This window comes from Benincasa hispida, chromosome 10 (genome assembly GCF_009727055.1).
Source record: "Benincasa hispida cultivar B227 chromosome 10, ASM972705v1, whole genome shotgun sequence".
Classification (NCBI taxonomy): Eukaryota; Viridiplantae; Streptophyta; class Magnoliopsida; order Cucurbitales; family Cucurbitaceae; genus Benincasa; species Benincasa hispida.
Window position 1 is genome coordinate 8515847 of NC_052358.1, and position 21817 is coordinate 8537663.

Sequence of the window (21817 nt, forward strand, 5' to 3'; positions counted from 1 at the left end):
TCAAGCTTATGGTTAAAATTGTTTTCCCCTTCTTTTTTAACATGGTATTTGATATTCTTNTATATTTATTGAATTAGGGAAATTGCATGAAAGAAAGATGTTTATCAAAAAATCATTTTTATTTCCTTATGTGTTTGATGTCAAATTATTATAAAAGACTAATATTAAACATAAACATTATGGATTAATAATTTTAAGTTTGTATGTAAAAACACTTTTATAGGGCATTTTTCTTTTTAACTATATGATTGGCGCTAAGATGATCGTTAGAGTTGTTGGTCGTTGGAAATCATCGACAAAATTGGTAATCGGAGATGGTCACTCAAGGCGATCATCGAAGTTGGTTGTTGTGGGAGTTGATCATTGAAGGTGGTTGTCGGAACTGGTCACCATAGTTGGACACATGAAGGTGGTCATCGAAGTTGGACGGTAAAGTGAGGTGGTGCACGACGATAGTTGGCAATAGTGGTCAGCATGTGAGTCAAACATCGGAGGAAGAAAGAGATCAGGATGAATTGGAGTGAGTTAGAGCGAATTTGATTGAGTTGGTTGAAAATAACCAACTTAACTTCATCAACATTTGAATTGGTAGGTCAAACATTTAAGTTATGACTTTTACCAACTCAATCCTACTCAAATTAGTGAGCAAATCCCCTTATATAAATGCTAATAATGAATAAATATTTATTGAAGGGTAGACAAATCCATTTAACCAAACCGAGCTTCAATTAAAAACGGATGAAGAGAGAAATCAAATTATTTGCCAATTGACACCTAATTCTTGATATGCATTACTTCAAGAAAAAAAGAACCCGAGGCAATGCCGAATGTTCAAGAAAAAAGGTTCCCTGATTGCCCCATTTCGCTCCCACTGTTGGCTAGCTAGCCGCTGCTGTTTTCTGCCGCCATTGCTTCCCTATTCAGCGTTTCCTTTCTATACCTTATGCCGCATGCATTGCAAAGGCTCTGAAATATTATTACACTCATTAATCCACCGTTATATTACCTCCATTATCATTATTATTATAGTAAATACATACAGTAATTTAAAATTAATTAAAATCATCTTCTCTTATTTAAAATCACTTCGAAATCCACGTAAAATAAATTGAAGATTTAATTTTACACTTTTAAATATAATTTTCATATCATCAAAATTAACCTTTGAATTATTAAAGACATGTTTGGTGGTAATTTTGAAATTGTTAAAATCACCTTTGATCATTTCTAAGATTTCAAAAATACTCTTTATTATCAAAAAACCAATTTTAGTGATATAAAAATCACATTTAAAAGTATTAAATGAATATTAAACTGATTTTGAGTAGTTAAATATTTATTTTAAAGTGATTTTAATTTCAAAATCCCTTCCAAACGTGAACGGATACCTTGGGACCAAGAGGGCCTTTACGCCACATGGGCGTAAAGTTTGTGTTGCAATTGTAATTAGTGCACCTCCTCTCGGCATCGTTGTTGGCCGAAACTCGGCGCCGTCGGGAACCTCTCCGCCGACCACCGGAGGAAGCTTCCGCTTCGTGATCATCTGTTATTCTAGAAGCAGGGTTTAGGAGTGTGTACAGGTCATTATTGTACTTTGGAAGAGGAAGATTGGGGGAATTATTTGGAGTGGTGGCAATGGGCTTGGCTTGATGAGTATTACTGTATGAACTTGGATGAAGCTGCCCAAAATCATTTGACTTGAGAACATAGGTTTTCAGCTCTTTTGACCATACAATTTGGTGAGGGTTGTAATTTGCTTCACTCATCATCTCACCATTTCTGCCTCCGGAGGACGCCGACCCATGATTGTCCACCATCACCTGATTTAATTCATTCCATTATTTGGGTTAATTTGGTTAAATATAATATTGTATTAGATCAATCAGTAAAATATCACGGGTTAAATGATAAATTTAATAATACATAGAGAAAATTAGAATTTAGTTTCTATAATTTATAATTAAAAATTAATTCCTATGATACAATAAAACTTTCATTAATAGTTCTTTTGATAGAGACCATGTATGAGATTTTATCAAACCATAAATACTAAATTTAACATTTTATCATGCGATAAGGATTAAACTCAAAACTTTTAAAATCACATAGATTAAATTATAGTTTTTTTTTTAACCTTAACGACCAAATTTATAATTAAATCTATATAATTCTAATTTGAATTTGCACACACATTACAAATTTAAGAATTATATATATATATTTAATTATTATATATATTTGATATTTAGGACATATTTAGATTGACGTTCTAAGTGTTTATAAACATTTTTTTTCACTTAGAAATACTTATTTAAACACTTAAACATGTCTTTACTAAATTAAAATTTGAATTTGACTAAATTGAGGTGTGATTGATAGCTATATAAATCGCTGAGAGGTTGGAACCTTCAAAGAAAAAAATTAGGATATAAAATAGTTAAAATCATGGTAAGAAATAGTATTAATTAAGATGGAAGGTTAATTAATATAGTAAGAGATCATGTACACTCTGTATTCATAAAATCTAGTCAAATCAAAATCATTCATCAATTAGAAAAAATAAAAACCTAATTAGGGTTTTAGCAGAGAGAGCACAATAATAGCTTTTGGAAAATGCATAGGCTAGATTCAAATTAATTACGAGATCATTTGAAAGCAAATGGATGGAGTTATTATCTAATCCTGTTCTAAAATTGGAAATTCAAATCCTACCCTCGCTATTTATTTTATTATATCGAGAGTGAGAAAGAAAAAAAAAAAAAAAACCATATTTGAAAACAAAAGCAAAGAAATGAGAAGCAAATTAAAAACCTGATGAGTTTGAAGAGGATGATGGTTGATATTATGAAATGCTGTGGAGAAGAATGGGTTATTATGATGATCAATATCAGGACGTTCAACGGCACTGCCATCGGGGAACCCAAGTCGGAGTGTCAGATCCACTTGATTTTCTGAATGAATTAACCGACGGTGGTGATCATATTCATGGCTTTTCATTTGACGCCATATCTGATGAGACTCCATTTAATTTCTTCTTGGGGAGATGAAGAAATAATTAGTTAAAATAGTATATATAAACAAGGTTCACATTATATAGTATATTTATATATTCACTTGATGGGCTCTCATTCGGGAGAGATTCGAAAAGCAGAGAGAGAGAAAGGAAGTTCACCTTAGGAAAGCGATGATTAATCATATGGGTGCACGAAAATCTTTAAAAAAAACTGATGTATTTGACAAGCTGGAAGGCTGACAATTAAAGTATAAATGGACAAATTGGCCTTTCAAGTAGAGACAAAAAGGAAAATCATCAGTCTAAGCTACAACTCGAGAGACAGAGTTGAATGCAAATGTTAATTATTAGTAGAACACCACTAATATCTTTGTTGGTATAAGTTTTGCAGAATATTACAACAGTACCGGTTGTTCCACGTTTGAAAGGTTCAAGGAAGTGATATGATCTAAGCATTATAAAAATAGCTTACAATTTTGGTTTCAAATTGTATTAGTTAGAAACATTTTTAAGTTTGAGTGCACTAATTCTAGTTAAATTGGGATTTAGTACATAATTTTTCTGTGTGATTGGTAATAATTTTTCACATAGTAGATTTCTTTCTTGTGGGTCTTGGTTTTTCTTTGAGTTTGAATTTCCTACTTAAATGATTATGTTTTCTAGTTTTGTGGGTTTCTTTTTTTAATTTTCTATTATCTTGTTTGCTTATTCTTGCGGTGGTAGTGGAAGATTTTTCCCAATACAACACTCTAACGACATGTTTTGATTGAAAGTAAACCAACACAGATTGTTTCAATATGTTTTGTTCTTACTCATATCCTTCGTAGTAAATTTTTAGGAGGTCACACTTAACTTTATATATAAAAATTTTGGAGTTGTTATGATTGAGCTACCGAGAAAAAATATGTACGAGATCAATTTTTTAAAATCTTTTTTAACGATATTTTTAAATTCTCAATATATCTTTTTCATCTTCATGTGATCTCGATTTGTTCATATATCCTTGGAAAGTGAAGCATCACAATGATATAATAATATGAAAATATTAGGTGGTGGGTGATAAATTAGGGTTCCCTCCTGAGTTTGTTTGCCTGGGTAATTGAGGTTCTTGCTTTGGTATGGTGGAATAGAAGAATCTGTGTGTTTGTACACAGAAAAGCAGAGAGGGAATGATTGATCCCATACGTAAATAAGCTGTTGTTTTGTTGAGAGGTTCCACGTGTAAATATAAGGGGATTTTGATGAATGAGAGGGACAGGTTGGAAGCGATTAGATTTGAAGTTAAATTATATGAAAGTTAGGGACCAAGTTAATTACCATGGTTGAACAAAACTATGGTTCGTCCAATTATAATTTCCATTACTTTGGTAACCTTATTATGAGCATTTGTCTTTTCTCCATCACACGAGATCCCTTCCTTTCCTTGCCTTTATCCAAATAATTGCTATTTCTTGCAGCCTGTTTGTCCATCTGGCTTGGCTTATATTTTTAATTCTCTTCTAATTTTTACCCAAACTTTACACTATTGGTAATAATACATTTTATTTAATGGTTAAAATCTCTGTGTTGGTATAATCTATTGAAGCAAAATAAGCTCAAATATTCAACCATATATTCAACAGTTGTTCATATTTCTTTTTCTTTACAGTTTGTTATTAACTATTTGTATCAGACAAATGTATAAATAAACATCATTTACAATTTGTAGAAACAACATACAAAGGCTTACAAGAAAGCTAGCAGTCTGTAAAGAAAAAGTGTGACTTAGCTCTTGAATAAAAACTTTTCTCCTTCTCGTGGATGTAGGCATCGTTTGCCGAACCACGTATATCATTGTGTAGATCTCTTCCTTCTCTTTTCTTTTACAAGATTGCATGTTCTCCATCTTCTTCATTCACACGGCAATCGCTCGAAACAATCAGAAAGAAAGAAAGGGTTAGCAAAGTATTCTGCAAAACGATAGAGAGAACGAGAGAAAGAAATTAATTGTTTCTGAAAATTCCATCAGAAACAGAATAGTCATTCACTTCCATCAGGCAAAAGATAGTGGGTTATTCCACGTGGTGCACATCAGCTGGAAGATCGTGGACAAAGGAGGATCAAGTTTTCTACCAAACCAATTTAATTTTGGAGCAAAATAACTTTGTGGATCACGATTTGGATAAGTAAACAGGGCCAACATTTCATCATTTGGGCTTTCACAATTCATAATTTCAAGTGTGCAGGCCCAACAAAGTGGTATCAGAGCAAAAGACTTACAAAATTGCAGTTCTTGAAGATTCAAGATTCAAGTTTTTCACTCTAAGATGTTAGTAGCAAGATTCGAAGTAGAGAAGTTCAATGGCAAAGGAGATTTTAGCCTATAGAAGGCCAAAATCAAGGCAATTCTCGGCCAACAGAAGGCTCACAGAGCTCTCTTTGACCCATGAACTCTCCCAGTCACAGTGACAGCTCAAGAAAAAAAAGATTGGGAGCTGGCAGCTTATGGTACGTTGGTCCTAATCCTTAGTGATAGTGTTTTAAGACAAGTTTTAGATCAAGAAACAGCCTATAGGATATGGACTAAACTGGAAGAATTATATGCTACCAAAGATCTTCCTAGTAAAATGTACCTTAGGGAGAAATTCTTTACATTTAAAATGGATTCATCAAAATCTTTAACTAATAATTTAGATGAATTCAAGAAAATTGTTGCTGAATTCAAAACCTTAAGAGAAAAACTTGGTGATGAGAATGAGGCCTATGTGCTTCTTAATTCTTTAACTAAACCCTATAAGGAAATTAGAAATGCTCTAAAATATGGAAGGGATAGTATAAGTACTAATACTATAATATCAACCCTAAGAACTAGAGAGCTAGAGTTACAGATTGATAAAAAATGATCATCCTAGTGATGAAGGGTTATTTGCTCAAGGAAACTTTTAACCAAATCACTCAAAGGATAGAAAGCCACATAATTCAGAAGATAATAAGTCTAAACACAAATTAAAATGTAAGTATTGCAAAAAGAAAGGACATTTAATCAAAGACTGTTTTATTCTAAAGAGGAAAAACCAAGAGAAAGAAAAGGACTCCAAAGGCAAGTAGCCCGAAGCATCTATTGTAGAAGGTTACTTTATCTACTCAGATGCTTTAGCCTCAACCTTAGACAAATCCAACCATGTAAATCCTCTAGGAAAACATGATTGGGTCCTAGATTCTGGATGCACCTACCACATGACCTCAATGAGACCATGGTTCAACACCTTTAAAGAAATTGAAGGAGAAATGATTTATATGGGAAACAACCAAGGTTGTAGGATAGAAGGCATTGGCTTTGTTTCTATGAAACTTAAGGATGGAACTATTAAACTTCTTAGGAATGTGAGATATGTTCCACTTCTTAAGAGAAACCTAATCTCCTTAGGAATGCTTGATACAATTGGGTGTGAGTACAGGGGTAAAGGAGGAACCCTTGAGGTGCTAAAAGATTCTAAAGTAATACTAGTTGGGGAAAAGATAAATGACTTATTTGTGGTCAAAGGAGTTGAAATGATGATACAGGCATATGTTGCCACCACAAATGAGATCACAAATGCTGACGTTTGGCACAAGAGATTGTCTCACATTAGTACTAAAGGCCTAGAAGTTCTATCTAAACAAGGGATTCTACCTAAAGGTCTCTCAGAAAATCTAACCTTTTGTGAACACTATGTTTTAGGAAAGGCCACAAGGCAAAGTTTCACCAAAGCACAACATACCACAAAAGCTATCCTAGATTATATTCACTCTGACCTATGGGGTCCAGCTCCTACACCTAGCCTAAGTGGCTTAAAGTATTTACTTTCTTTTACTGATGACTTTTCTAGAAAAAGTTGGGTCTACTTCCTTAAAACTAAAGACCAAGTGTTTGATACGTTTAAGGAGTGGAAACTCATGATAAAGAAGCAAACTTCTAAAGAAATTAAATACCTAAGAACTGACAATAGACTGGAATTTTGTAGTGAAGAGTTTAATAAGTTTTGTAAAGAAACAGGAATAACTAGGCATAGGATTGTTAGATTTACTCCTCAACAGAATGGAGTTGCTGAAAGACTTAATAGAACAATTATGGAAAGGGTTAGATGTCTTCTTTCAGATGCAATCCTTAGTAAAAAATATTAGGCTGGGGCAACAAGCTACACTGTATACACCTTAAATAGGTGTCCTCATTCCTCCCTAAACTTTCTAACTCCTGAAGAAAAATGGACAAAACATCCACCTAACCTAGAAAATCTAAGGGTATTTAGATGTGTTGGCTATATTCACCAAAGTCAGGGGAAACTAAAGTCTAGGGCAGTAAATTGTATGTTTGTTGGGTTCTCAGAAGGTGTTAAAGGCTTTAAGATGTGAAATCCTATTGAGAAAAGATTTGTCATAAACAGGGTTGTCACTTTTAGAGAAAAATAGATGTTTATGCAAAAAGAAAAGACAACTTATGAAGTTTCTAAAAGCCTTAGTACTGCTAGGATTGAGGTGGAAACACCTAATGATTCTTCCACTAGTCATAACCTTCCTAATGAAACTGAAGAAGAGGAAGAGGAAAACTCAAATGAGCATACTGAGAATACTGAAGTTGTACCTAATTTAAGTCAGTATTCATTGGCTAGGGATAGGCAAAGAAGAGTGATAGTTCCTCCGGCTAGGTATACTGAAACTAATTACATGAACCTAGTCTTAAATGTCACAATAGCTGCTAATGACCAAGAACCAGCTACTTTTGAAGAGGCAGTAAACTGTCCTAATGTTAGGTCTTGGATTCAAGCTATGTATGAAGAAATAGAATCACTCACTGTCAATAATACTTGGACCCTAGCCCCTCTTCCTAAAGGATGAAAACCTATAGCTTCTAAGTGAATATATAAACTAAATGAGGGTTCTACCAAAGAAGAAAAGCCTAGGTACAAGGTAAGGCTAGTGGCTAAGGGGTTTACCCAAAGGGAAGGCATAGACTACTTTGAAAATTTTTCACCAGTAATAAAACAAACCTCTATTAGACTTCTTTTATCTCTAATTGCTCAGTACAACCTTGAACTAGATCAACTTGATGTTAAAACAACTGTCCTTCATGGACATCTAGAAGAGGTTATCTATATGGTTCAACCTAAAAAGTTTGAAGAAAAAGGGAAGGAAGACCTATACTATCTCCTAAACAAATCTATATATGGTCTTAAACAATCCCCTAGATGTTGGTACAGAAGATTTAATGATTACATAAAAAGTATTGGATTTCAAAGAAGTTCTTATGACATTTGTTCTTATATTAATTCAACAACCTATAAGGACAAAGTCTATCTACTACTCTATGTTGATGATATGTTACTAGCAGGAAAATCTAAGGAGGATTTAAAACATGTCAAAGATCTCTTAAAGAGAGAATTTGACATGAAGGATTTGGGTCAGTCTAAAAAGATTCTTGGGATTGAAATACGTAGAGATAGGGCTTCTCTATTCTAACCATTAGTCATTTAAGCTACAGTGAAAAAGTTATTAATAGATTTAATATGTCTCATGCAAAACCTGTCACTATACCTATTGTAATCATTTTAAACTTTCTTCAGAAAACTCACCAAAGGAAACAAACATAGAACATTTGACTCAAATGCAATTAATTCCATACAATCAAGTAGTAGGTAATCTAATGTATCTAATGATATCTACTAGACCAGACTTATCATACAACACTAGTCTTGTTAGTAGATACATGTCTAACCCTGGAAAAAGGCATTGGGAAGCAACAAAATGGATTTTAAGATACTTAATTTTGTTGGGATTGATGTCCTAATTCTCCCGGAGTCTCGTTGTTTTGTAAAGATACACATTGTTCAATGAATAAAATAAATGTTATTTAATTCTGACATTTACTCATATCCAATAAACAAAGCTTCTTGGTTATCTTATGTGAACTTAAGCATGTATATGTGATACATAAGAGGATCATGCCTTAAGTGATAACCTAAATCGGTCTGTAGTATAAGGATTAAGGTGGGATACTTGATCCTGGTGCTACTACGGATACGGCTTGCTTTGTAGAGGTTTGTAAGTGTTATAAACTACTACAGATGGTTGATCCTAACCATTTGTGTGGAGACGTGGAGCGGGGGTGTCCTATATAAAAAGTTTGTATAAGATCTAGACCACCAGATGACTAGACTCTGTATATAACGCCGTTGATACTAGAGACTTGCATCTCACCAAAACTTTCATAGGTGATACTACCTTAATCCTGAGTGTTTTATGAACTCCTACCTTTGAGGGCGGTCCTTTGATTAGTATGGGTGAGAGTGGCCAGATTGCCAACTTAACATGCCTACTTTTTTGGGGACTTGTCTGATCAGAGAGTTGGGAACTCAATCCACAAGATACAATTCACTCCTTTCCCGAAGCAGGGATAAGTAGAGAGATTACTCCCTTAAGGGCTGATTCCAGGACTTGAACATAGTGGCCACAACTTCTCTTTGGAAGAGAAGATTCAGTCATAGTACGACTATGATTTATGTTCATTAAAAGGATCAGTGGTACTTAAGGAGACAGATTTAACCACAGGGGCATAATGATTATTGGCCCAGCTGTACTTACGAGCGATCTGTGAAGTGTTGTCGCACTACTGATTAGTTAAGATGGATACATAATATATCTGTAGTGGGGAGACTTTAGCTGTCGGTCTTTAGTGGAGTGCCTAGCAGTTAACAGATGGTGGATCCCGTGACTAAAGAGTTTAGTCAGTTATTCATGTACCGTTGGAGCTTCGGATCTATAAGTCCATGAGGTCCCCTTGGTAGCTTGGATCCTGTTGAGGATCAGTTCTTGGTGTTGATTTGAAATGTTCAAATTCACAAGAGGTATTTTGATTATATCTGATATAATCGGTATGATGTATAAGATACATCTAGTAGAGGATTGATGTAAATGAGATTTACATTAAGTACCACGGAATAGAAAAAGAACTATGGTTTATATGTTTCATGAGATGAAATATTAAAACTATAGGTTATAAATATAGTATGCTAAGTTGGTTATCATTTATGGTTATAATAATATTAATTATTAGATAATTAATACTTCTTCTTTTAAATAACCAAAGTAATGAGTGGTTATTGGATCATAGTAATCGTGAGTTTAAAAGGAAAGTGGTTTCCTATTTTGAAAAGAAGTTTTTTTTTCAAAAGTTTGAAAAGGTTTTTTGAGTTTTCTCTCCGCGAAAAGAAACTCACAAAGTCATCAAGTAAATACAGATTTACTAAACGATGGCTGGGTGAGCTAAACGATTGCATAGTTTTGCTAGGCGATTGCTGGCCCAAGATAAACAATCGTGTAGAGTCTGTAGGTGAAAGACCGAGCTAAACGATCACATAGCTTTTTCTAGACGATCGCATAGTTTTATCTAAACAATTGGGCATCAATCTATACGATAGGCCTTCAACTTCTCCCACTTGCCCAGTCGTGTATACAATCTGTGTTTCCTCTGTTCGTCTGCCTCATACCAAGTCCAAACAGAGCCCACCCTTTGGATTCTCACATCGAAAATACCAAGGTCGCCTTTTTAGTGGTGTCANTTAAATAACCAAAGTAATGAGTGGTTATTGGATCATAGTAATCGTGAGTTTAAAAGGAAAGTGGTTTCCTATTTTGAAAAGAAGTTTTTTTTTCTCTGTTCGTCTGCCTCATACCAAGTCCAAACAGAGCCCACCCTTTGGATTCTCACATCGAAAATACCAAGGTCGCCTTTTTAGTGGTGTCAGACTCAACTCGACATCGTCGAGGTTTTCTAGAGGCTATTCGCTGTTGGGAGGAGATCGTGACCGAGGAGATCGTCAAGGATGAGCGCGAAGTGTTCATGCGGTGTTCATTGCGGTGTTTCAGTCATGTAGATAGAGTGTTCGTGGTCACTGTTGTTCGAGCGGTCGCGCATCGGAGCGTGGAGACGCTTCTGCATATGTGTGTAGAGTTTCTCTGTGTACATTTGGTATTTGTTCATGCTGTAATTTCTGCATTGTAATTGTATAACCGTTTGTTTGAAGTCGACTATAAACATATGTTAATTCATGATTGTAAATTGGAATAGTCTTGTTCCACTGCTCATGGAAATCTCGTTTTCGATTTCCTTCAAATTTGGTCTAAATAGTCAAAATTAACATACCAAAGTACAAAAGAAACAGATTTAGAGCTATATGGATATGTTGATTCAGATTTTGCTTGCGACCAAGACAACAGAAGATCATTAACAAGTTATCTATTCTTATATGGTCCAAATTTATTATGTTGGAAAGCAAATTTGCAATCAATCACAGAAGTATAGTACATGGCTTTACCAGAAGTAATAAAAGAAGCATTATGATTAAAGGGGTTGATGAAGGACTTTGGTATTAATCAAACAGTAGTAAAGATCTACTGTGATAACCAAAGTGCCATTTATCTTTCCAAAAACCCTCAATACTATTCAAGGACCAAACACATAGATATTAAATATCACTCTGTAAGAGACAGAATAAAAAAAGGTGAAGTCGAAGTGTTAAAAGTTCGTACCAGCGAGAATGTCGCTGATATTCTTACCAACCAGTGTCGAAGCTCAAGCTAGCAAACTGTCTTGGTCAGATTGACTTCCAGTTTCCTGAAAAAGGGTGAAGACATGTCAAATCTGAAAGGAGAAGAACTTACATGTTGAGCTTAAGGTGGAGATTTGAAGTAAAATAAGCTCAAACATTCAACCATATATTCAACAGTCGTTCACATTTTTTTTTCTTTACAATTTGTTATTGTAACTACTTGTATCAAGTAAATGTATAAATAAGCATCATTTACAATTTGTAGAAACAACATATAAAGGCTTACAAGAAAGCTAGTAATCTGTAACGAAAAAGTGTGACTTAGCTCTTGAATAAAAACTCTTCTCCTTCCCGTGGATGTAAGCATCATTTGCCGAACCACGTATATCATTGTGCAGATCTCTTCCTTCTCTTTTCTTTTACAAGATTGCATGCTCTTCATCTTCTTCATTCACACGGAAATCGCTCGAAACAATCAGAAAGAAAGAAAGGGTTAGCAAAGTATTCTGCAAAACGATAGAGAGAATGAGAGAAAGAAAGAAATTAATTGTTCTGAAAATTCCATCAGAAACAGAATAGTCATTCACTTCCATCAGGTAAAAGATAGTGGATTATTCCACGTGGTGTACATCAGCTGGAAAATCGTGGACAAAGGAAGATCAAGTTTTCTACCAAACCAATTTAATTTTGGGGCAAAATAACTTGGTGGATCACGATTTGAATCAGCAAACAGGGCCAACATTTCATCATTTGGGCTTTCACAATTCATAATTTCAAGTGTGCAGGCCCAACACCTATACCATGAATCTATTCTCATATTACTATGTTATAATGTCCTATCTCATTCTTTATTAGTACTTGTATATATATATATATATATATATATATATATATATATATATTACAGACTTTTTATATTTCTTCATCAATACGATACTTAGCAATACAAAGCTCAAGTAGTGAGCTTCTATATCTAATTGGAGTTTTACATACTCCATAAACCACATTATTGAAGGCATGTTTAGAAGTATACTTAGAGAAAATGATATTTAACAAAATTGATTTATTATTAAGTGATTTTCATACAAGTGATTCTCAACAATCAAAAGTAATTTTCAATTACTTAAACTACATATATGTTTGGAATTGATTCTTAGAATAAGAGTTATGAAATTTTAGAGAGGACGAAAATTTGAAAATAGAAAAATAAAGTTACATAGATATAAATGAGAGTTTTTCTCGGAGGAAAATGACCAAAATTGATTTAGAGAATAACTTAAAATAGAGGAAAAAGACCTAAGATTGAGTAACAAAAAAAAGTTAAAGAGTAAAAATTAGCGAATAAAATTAGAGATAAAGATTATAAGACTTTAGAGAGAAAATTAGGGAGAGTGTAAAAATTAGAGAGATTCTATACTATATCTAAAAAAATGTTACCTTCATTTTTTCCATTTATTCTTTTTAGTGATTGGTTACAAGGTTATATAAAGTAATTTTATATTAAAATCACTAAAAATGTATATTCATGGGTAAATTTTTAATATTGGATAAATTTGTAGATTTTGGTATGATTATATATACTATTAAAGAAACACGTACAATACATGTGAAATCTTGTAGTTTAATTAAATTTGGTAAGAAATAGTGAATTTATAGTATGTAACAAATAAATATTATATATAGTATGCACCAACTATATCTATTCAACCTATAACTTAAGATTCTAAATATATGAAGATATTTCAGTTAAACAAATTTTTATTTTATTTTATTTTATTAAAATGAGGTTGTTACTACTTATATTTCATCATATAGAGTGGGATTAATATTAAAATTAAAATTGGGAAGATTAAATCAATTTTACAAATCCTATGTTCCCCAATTTTCTCAACTTATCTATCCATATTTCCATATTTCCTAATTTTTTTGGAACTTTCTACATCCCTCTTTTTCTTATTTTTCTCCATTCTACCTAAATCGACTTTTGCTTATTTCTCTTTCATAATATCTCATGAAAAAAATCAAAACATTATTTGCTTCAAATGAATTTCATGGGAGTGTGTGTTAATATTGAAATACATTGCAATTTGATAAAACACAAATTTAAAAGATTGAAAAAATGAACTTGTTGAATGAGAAATTTTGGACCAATCGCAAATTAATTGAAGTCGAGACTAATTAGAAGTTGACATTTGTCCCAAATTTAAGTTGCAGACATAAATTAGCGAAATCCGATGATGCCACATGTTTCCTTCATAACCGTTGGATTGAATAAAATTATTTCGGTCCAATTTGATATTATTATTTGGGCTAAAAGTCCAATTTAACCCATAAATAGGCTTAATTTGACCAAAATGTCAAATAAGGCCCAAATCCAATTAGTCAGGCCCATGGATTGACCAAGCCCAAGCCCATGAATTCCAGCAGAGAATTCTATAAATAGAGGAGTTCTCCTCATTTGTGAGGGTCAGCAACTCCAGAGAGCTTATAGAGAATTCTTTACAATCAGAAGACTCCTTGACTCCTGAAGCTAACCACACCTGAAGACTGAAGTCCTTCGAAGATACAAGCATCCTAAGACTGAAGTCCTTCTGAAGACGGAAGTTCTTTGAAGATACAAGTATTCTGAAGACTGAAGATACAAACACTCTGAAGACTGGAGTCCTTATCCAAGAAATTTTACATTTAGAGAGTCCAAAGAGAATTCATCAACAAGTAGAAGACTCCCAAGACTCCTAAAGTAGTACTCTTAGAAGACTGAAGTCCTTTGAAGATACAAGTATTCTTCTAAGACTTCAACTCCTCAAATCAAGTGTACGCATTCAACTGAGAGAGAATTAGAGGATCAAGTACTAGAGATCGAACCACATCGCATCAAATAAACTTCAACATCAACACCAATTTAAGTTCAACTCCACGAAACAAGTTTCTCCGGAATCCTCGTGCGAACACTAATCCTTCAAGAGGATCAACAAGCCCACAGGCCGATCATCCAAAAAAATAAATAAATCCAAAGACCGATCTCGATCATCCAAGAAGATCAACAAGCCCAAAGGCCGATCACCCAAGAAAATCAACAAGCCCAAAGGCCGATCACCCCATAAGATCAACTAGCTTAAAGTTTATAGTTTATTTTGAAAGCATCAAATATTGTGTATTAGAGATTATACTCACTTTCCACAAAATTAATACAAATACAAAGTTCAAGTTCCACGAAATAAATTTCTCTTAAAATCTCGTGCGAACAGAACTAACAAACGTATATGATATTGTAGGAAAAAAAAAAGATTGAATAAAATAACTTAGAAACTCTGCAAGATCACTTAAAAAAACTCATAAAATTCATAGAACAAAATATCTAATAATTGTAGAATGAATGATGACTAAATAATCTCTATAAAATAAGGTGTGATAAAGTTAAACAAAATACCTATGAAAACAAACCGTGAGAAAACAAAATGGGGAAGAGAAAAACAATTCCCCTACTAATCACCCATTCTCATCAAACTAAAATTAAAATAAAATTTAAAAAATGACTAAATCATACTTTCATATATATTTTGACACATTCAATTTCTAAAAGAAAAAAAAATATCATAAAGTAACAACAAAGAAACGTTAAATGAACAATTAATCAAAATTGAAATAGTTTTCAAAAAATTTATTCTTACAAGAATTTTAAAAAGGAATTCATAAAATTTATTTATCAAAATATTTAAAAAAACACAATGGCCCCTCAAATGTTTACAACTTAAACAAAATAAATAAACTCCTAAATCAAATCTCTTAACAAACAAAAAAAAATCCAAAATACAAAATTAAACAAACAAGCAAAATCAAGTGTTATAAAGTTAATCAAAATGCAAAACCAAACATGATAAAGTTAATCAAAATACAAAACAAACAATGGAAAAATAAACTTAGAACGAAAAAAAGCAACAATTTCACTACTAATCACCAACTTCTATCGAACTAAAAATAAAATCGACATAAAATTTTGAGAAATGAATAAATCGTGCTTACTTTAATATATTGACAAATTCAATTTCACTGTAAAAAGAAAAAAAAATCTCTCATTGATATCTCTGTGCACACACTACAAGAATTTGGTTAAATCTCGACGGTTGAGGGCGTCGAAATAAGTTAAAAATACCATCGGGACAACCTTTTTCGACAGTAAAGAAGTCGTCGGCAACACCGTCGGGATACCGTCGTCGGGGAAACCTTTTCCGACGGTTGGGAAGTCCTGCCGTAGGGGAATAGAATTATCTCAACAGATAAGAATGGAGCATTTTCCCCGACCCTAAAGGAAACCGTTGGGGAAAAAGAGACAACGTTCGACGATCAGTCGTCGAAATTTATACGTTAGCCCGACGGTCGACCGTCGGGATTTATTCTTTCGCTTGACGATTGAGTGTCGACATTTATAGATAAGCCCGACGGTCTTCTAAACCGTCAGGATTTGTTTTTTTATCTCGACGGTTGTGTTGCTATTGGACATTTTATTTTATGCCAACGGTGATGTGGATCGTCGGGATATATTTAACGCCCAACGATTAATGTCTTTGTCCCGTCGGTGCATAGAGACCTTCGGGATATCTTTAAATACAGACGGTATGTAGTTACCGTTGGGAGTTCTTTGCCCGACTCCATGCCGTTATGATTTCTTGAAATAAAAAAACAGATTTAAATACTTCTGTTTATTTGAATCTTATAAATATCAATCAACTAAATTAAGATTGTCAAAATGAAGTAAATATCCATAATAGAGTAATAATATATTGAAAACACGTTTGAATGTACAATCTTAATCCACGAGTTCTATAACATCCACAATTACACGATAACAATGTACAACCTAAATATGCTTCTTGCCTAGAAATGTATCTTCAACAAATTCTTTCCAACATAGGATGCAATTGGACGTAATTTTCTTTCAACTTCATAAAATGAACTAGGTATAGATACTCAAACGAGAAATGCTTCTTTTAACAATTCAAGTAACAAATCAAATGAATTGTTAGTCTAACCGCTAAGAACCTTAATATGCATCAACTTCACCAAGAATAATAATGATGAGAAATTTGTACAACCAGGGTACAACTGGTTACGTGCTTCATTCATTAAGTCTGCAAATAAGTTTGAATTGTTATCTCTTTCTTAGGCAGTCTGCATCTCATCATTGTTTTCTTCTTCATTTACATCAACAATTGGACACTGTAGATCATTTATATTATTCAAAATTTCATTTTCTTCATCTATGACATTCATCTCTGTCGTACTTAATCCATCATCATGTGTCGACTGAGATGTGTGACTATCGTATCCCCTAGACAAGTCGACTGGGTCTCCATGATATACCCATTGATGATAAGATGGAGAAATTCCATTAATGAATAAATGTTGTTCAACTCCATCTATTGGCTCCCACCTAGCATTCATACATTTTCTGCATGGACATCTTGTTTTTTCTGACTTATTAACATGAAGTTTTGCAACATCAAGGAATCGACATACTCCTTCTGCATACTCAGTTGATAACTTGTTCCTAATCTTAATCCACTCTTTATCCATTCTTAATAATATATGCAATAAATTGAATCTATATGATTTAGACAATTAGTTATATTAGAACATATAGTTCCAATTTCTAATTTTTAATTTCATTTCATTTACTTCTTGTTCGTGGTTTTGAATGATTAAAAGTATGTTTAAGTATGATTTTGAAAATGATAAAAGTCATTTTAACTATTTTAGAATCACTCCTAAACATATCCTTATTCCTCTTTTGATCTTATACAATTTGCTCTTATAAAAGTAGATCTAAGGGTAGAAAGGCTTGAGATGTTTAAAGATAGTTTCAAAATGCTAGTTGAAGTCCTAGAGGTTGAAGCCAAATTATTGTAAAGACAACCAAATGATATCCACTCAAATAGAGATTTATAGTTGAAGCCAAATTGATGACAAAGTCAATGTTAGTGCTATCATTCTTATGATAGTGCTAGTTGAAGTCCTATCATAAGAATTGATAATGTTTAGCTCCATGTATGTATGAAGAATAGGTAGTTCAGCAACACAAAAATGATAAAATCAATGTTCAAAGACCCAGACAAAATTATCTAAGATTAGAATAGAAACATGTTGCACTAAATAAACCACAAGAGTAACGGAGGGAGATTCCTCAAACAACAAAACATATAAATACAAACACAAAAAGAATAAAGAAAGAAAAACTAAAGAATATAGAAAACATCCCCTATTCTTAACGCTATATAGAGTTAATCGAATCGTCTCATAAACTAACTCGAATATCCTAAGTTATTGACACAAATTCATTTAGTGAGAAATCTAGGAAAAAAAAAAAACTACCATAGTTCATTGGCTATCTACAAAAATAGAGCAAATCACATGATATGAAATTGATGGTTCTTTAGCTAACAGAGTACCCTTATTCTATGATCCACAAAAAATCTACATTACAATCAACCATCTAATAGACAAAAACTCAACATCCAATTCTAACCAATTTATTTCTACTTAACAAATCACTAAGATCATTAGCTTCTCCTATTTTAGAATCAACCTCTGTTTTTTTGTTGAATTTAGAATCACAACAAATCTACATTACAAGTAATTTGTTTATGGTAGTACTCAATACCAAGAATACCAAGAATATCAAGTAAATAAGTAAAAAAGAGTTACCTTTCTGGCGGATGGGAAATCGAAGGTGGCGACGAACGGTGAGAGAAGGAACCAACAGGCAAGATGGGGAACCAACAGATGATAGACTAACAGACGATTGGCGATGGACGGCGAGAGGGGAACGACTGCCAGAGGGAATGAACGGACGGCGAGGGCGATTCTTGTTAATGAAAAGATCAACCAATGGGCCATGAACGGATGACGATGAACAGCGAGAGGGGAACGAATGGTAGCAGATGGTGAGAGGGAGAACGACGACGTTGGTATATGTAAGCAATGACAACGAGAGGAAGAAGAAGAAGAAGAAGAATCAGTGAGAGAGGGAAGAAGAAAAATCGAGGAAGAAGAGGGATTTTTTAATCGAAGGTTACTTATGAACCGTTGGCCGAACTTACCAAGCCCGATGATTTTCTAACACGACCATCGAAAAAAATTTATCGATTCCCAAAAGGAAACTTAGAATCCCCGATGGTTGACTAAATACCATCGAAAATCTAATAATAACTGACGGTCACTCAAAACCGTCGGGTGAACGAGGCAGTCCCAACAGTTTTTTGACACAATCGTCGGTGGAATCTTCCCAAATTACCAAAAAAATATTTTTATATTTCCTAGAACTCTCGACAGTTGACTAAACACTGTCGAGAGTTCAACGTTTGGCCGACCATTAGAGGAAACTATCGGGAATTCTTAAACGTATCCCAATAGTTCTTGTCTCACCGTCGGCCAATGATTCCCCAATTCCCATAAAAACTTTTTGATATTTATATTAGAGCTTAGAATCCCGACGGTTCCATGGAGTCGTCAGCCTTTATAATGAAAATCTGACGGTTTCGTGCTTACCGTCGGGCAAGCTTAACAAATCACAATAGATTCTGCACATCGTGCCCGAGGTCGAGTATTAACCATCGGGTTTAAACCAGAATGCCTGACAGTGTTTGCACACCATTGGGAGAGATTAAAACGTCCGACGATATGAAAGAACTGTCGGGCTAAAGTACAATAGGCCCAACGGTTTCTAGGGGGACCATCGAGCGAATTTAAAATCTCGACAGTCTGTTCGTGGACCATCAGGATTAAATTTTTATCCCGACCCCTTGTTTAGACCATCGAGAGAGGTCGAAACTACCGACGATTATTTGGTCGTCGGGATTAATGTCGTCAAGAATTACCAAAATTCTTGTTGTGACAACAACCATAAACAAAACAAAAAAGAAGCGTTAAAGAACAAAATCGAAATAGTTTTCAAAAAATTTATCCTTCAAGAATTTAAAATAGTAATTCATAAAATTCACATATAAAAATATCTAAAAATATATATAGATGAATGATGGCTCGTTAAATCTCTACAACTCAACCAAAACAAGTAAGCCCCTAAATCAAATCTCTCCAAAATTAAAAAACCCAACACCCAAATTAAACAAATAAACAAAAATCAAAGATAATGAAGTTAATCAAAATGTCTATGAATAGAGGAAACAAAATGAGGAAGAGAAAGAATAACAATTCCCACTAATCACCAATTCCCATTTAATTAAAAATTTACTTACTTTTATATGTCGACAAATGTAATTTCACCATCAAAGAAAAACAAAATCTCTCATTGATGACTCTGACTGTTCGCAACCGCCACAAACAAAACAAAGAGCCATTAAAAAACAAAATCGAAATAGTTTTTAAAAAAATTGTCATGCAAGACTTTAAAAAAGAAATTCATCGAAATACCTAAAAAAAATTGTAGAACGAATGATGCTCCTTAAATCTCTATAAATTCAAACAAATTAAATAAACCTCTAAATCAAACCTCTCCAAAACTAAAAAAATTTCAAAACCCAAAATTAAACAAACAAATAAAAATTAAACATGATAAAGTTAATCAAAATGCTTATATATACATGGAAACAAAATGAGGAAGAAAAAAAGTAACAACTCCACAACTAATCACCAATTCACAACGAACTAAAAATGAAGTTGAAATAAAATCTAGAATCATGAGCAAATCATTAACCTTTTGAGAAATCTAGATTCAATGGCTTTTAACGAAGAAATTGAACAAAACTAATTTTGTGAAACTTTTATGTTTTAAAAAGTTATTGTCGTATTATAAAAAATTGGTTATGCTTGAGAGGGCTTAAAATGGAGAGACATGAGATTTTAAAAAATAGTGATGTGAAAAGCAAAACGTGAGGCTTTAAAAACATTTTATGTGAAGAGAAAAAATAAAATAATGGAAAAAAAGGCAAAAAGGCAAAATAGGAAGTTAAAGATTCTCCCCATTTATCCCTTTTAATATATATTCACTTGTAAATTTTGAATATTTGATAAACTTATAGATTTTGGTATAAACTCACATCGTTGAATCTATTTAGGATTGGGAGAAACGTCCTCTATAAATAAGTTAAACCTCCAATTTCATGCTGTATTTGTTTATTTGTTTATTTTTTTTTTTTTTTTAATTTTGTTAACCAGTTTTTCATAGAAGTTTTGTTTTATTTCATTTAAGGTTTTTTTTAAAAAATATTATTCCAACATTTTTCTTTGTTTTTTTTTCTTATTCTTTTAACATTATGAATTTTTTTTCATCAAGGTATAGGCATTTGCCTACTGCATTTCTATTTCAAGTATATCTTATTTTTTAATATTCTTTTTCTTTTTTACTTATTCTGACTTTTTTAGTGGTTACATAGGATGTTTTATTTTAATATCGTGATTGAAAAACTAATTAGGAAAATGAGATTGTTTTTAAAGTATTTAGAGATTTGTAGTTGTTTTAAGATTTTGAGATAGGAAAAAAAGTTTAAAAAATTATGTCGAAGGTTGAACTCTCGACCTAAAAATAAATAAAGCACAAGTCGGGGGTCAACCCTCGACCTAATTAAAGCACATGTCGAGGGTTCAACCCTCGATGTCCTTCAGCTTTCTGTATGTCGAGTTTTCAATATTCGACAAGCTGCCGAATCGTCCCATCGTCAGGTACTTTTAATCTTCCCAATGCTAGTCTTTATTCCAACCTTTAATTCCCAACATTCTTCGTCAGCCCCTGCATGCATATTAATTCATGGGTCGAGTTTTCGAAACTCGACCTATAACCTTTTAAACCCCACCTTCAGCTTCTCAAATCATAATTTCCCTTTGCCTTCCATTGCTCTCTACCTTCGCTGCTCTGCCCATCGTCTTCTCATTCGAAAACTTCTCAAAAGTTTTTCTCTCTACCGGTTTCTCTTCTCTTTCGAAAACTTATAAAAAATCATTCTCCCTTTCTGGTTCTAAATATGCTTCTTCCCCCACATTCGTCCATCAAATTGTGAGGTTCGTATATTTACTATACAAAATTTCAATTTTTTTTAAAAATAATTGTAAATTTTGTTCCCATTCTCATATTATTATATTCTTTTTATAGTTTTTGTTGATGTTTGAGAAATAAAGAATAGAAAAGAGGTAACGTCCACTTAACAAAATTACTCATTTTTCTTTAAAAAATTAAAAATAAGTTATAGATCCATATTCTCATAATATTTTATTTTTTTCGTAGTTTTTG

The 21817-nt window shown here is 33.1% G+C and overlaps 1 protein-coding gene across 1 annotated transcript; it reads right to left on the reverse strand.

Annotated features, from left to right (window-relative positions):
- Window positions 1–882: 882 nt before the first annotated feature.
- LOC120088909 (putative GATA transcription factor 22) lies at window positions 883–3176 on the reverse strand. Its single transcript, XM_039046346.1, has 3 exons — window positions 2812–3176; window positions 1389–1820; window positions 883–966 (listed from the first exon to the last, which is right to left on the reverse strand). Exons 1-3 carry the CDS (start codon window positions 3022–3024, stop codon window positions 883–885), a joined length of 729 nt encoding a protein of 242 aa, XP_038902274.1. The 5' UTR covers window positions 3025–3176.
- Between the last annotated feature and the right edge of the window lie 18641 nt (window positions 3177–21817).

Coding starts and splice junctions, on each gene's coding strand:
- LOC120088909 (XM_039046346.1), bottom strand. CDS start 3,024: ATGGAGTCTCATCAGATATGGCGTCAAATGAAAAGCCATGAATATGAT. Junction 1,821..2,811: donor ATCCTCTTCAAACTCATCAG/GTTTTTAATTTG, acceptor GAATTAAATCAG/GTGATGGTGGACAATCATGG. Junction 967..1,388: donor AAGGCCCTCTTGGTCCCAAG/GTATCCGTTCAC, acceptor ATAATATTTCAG/AGCCTTTGCAATGCATGCGG.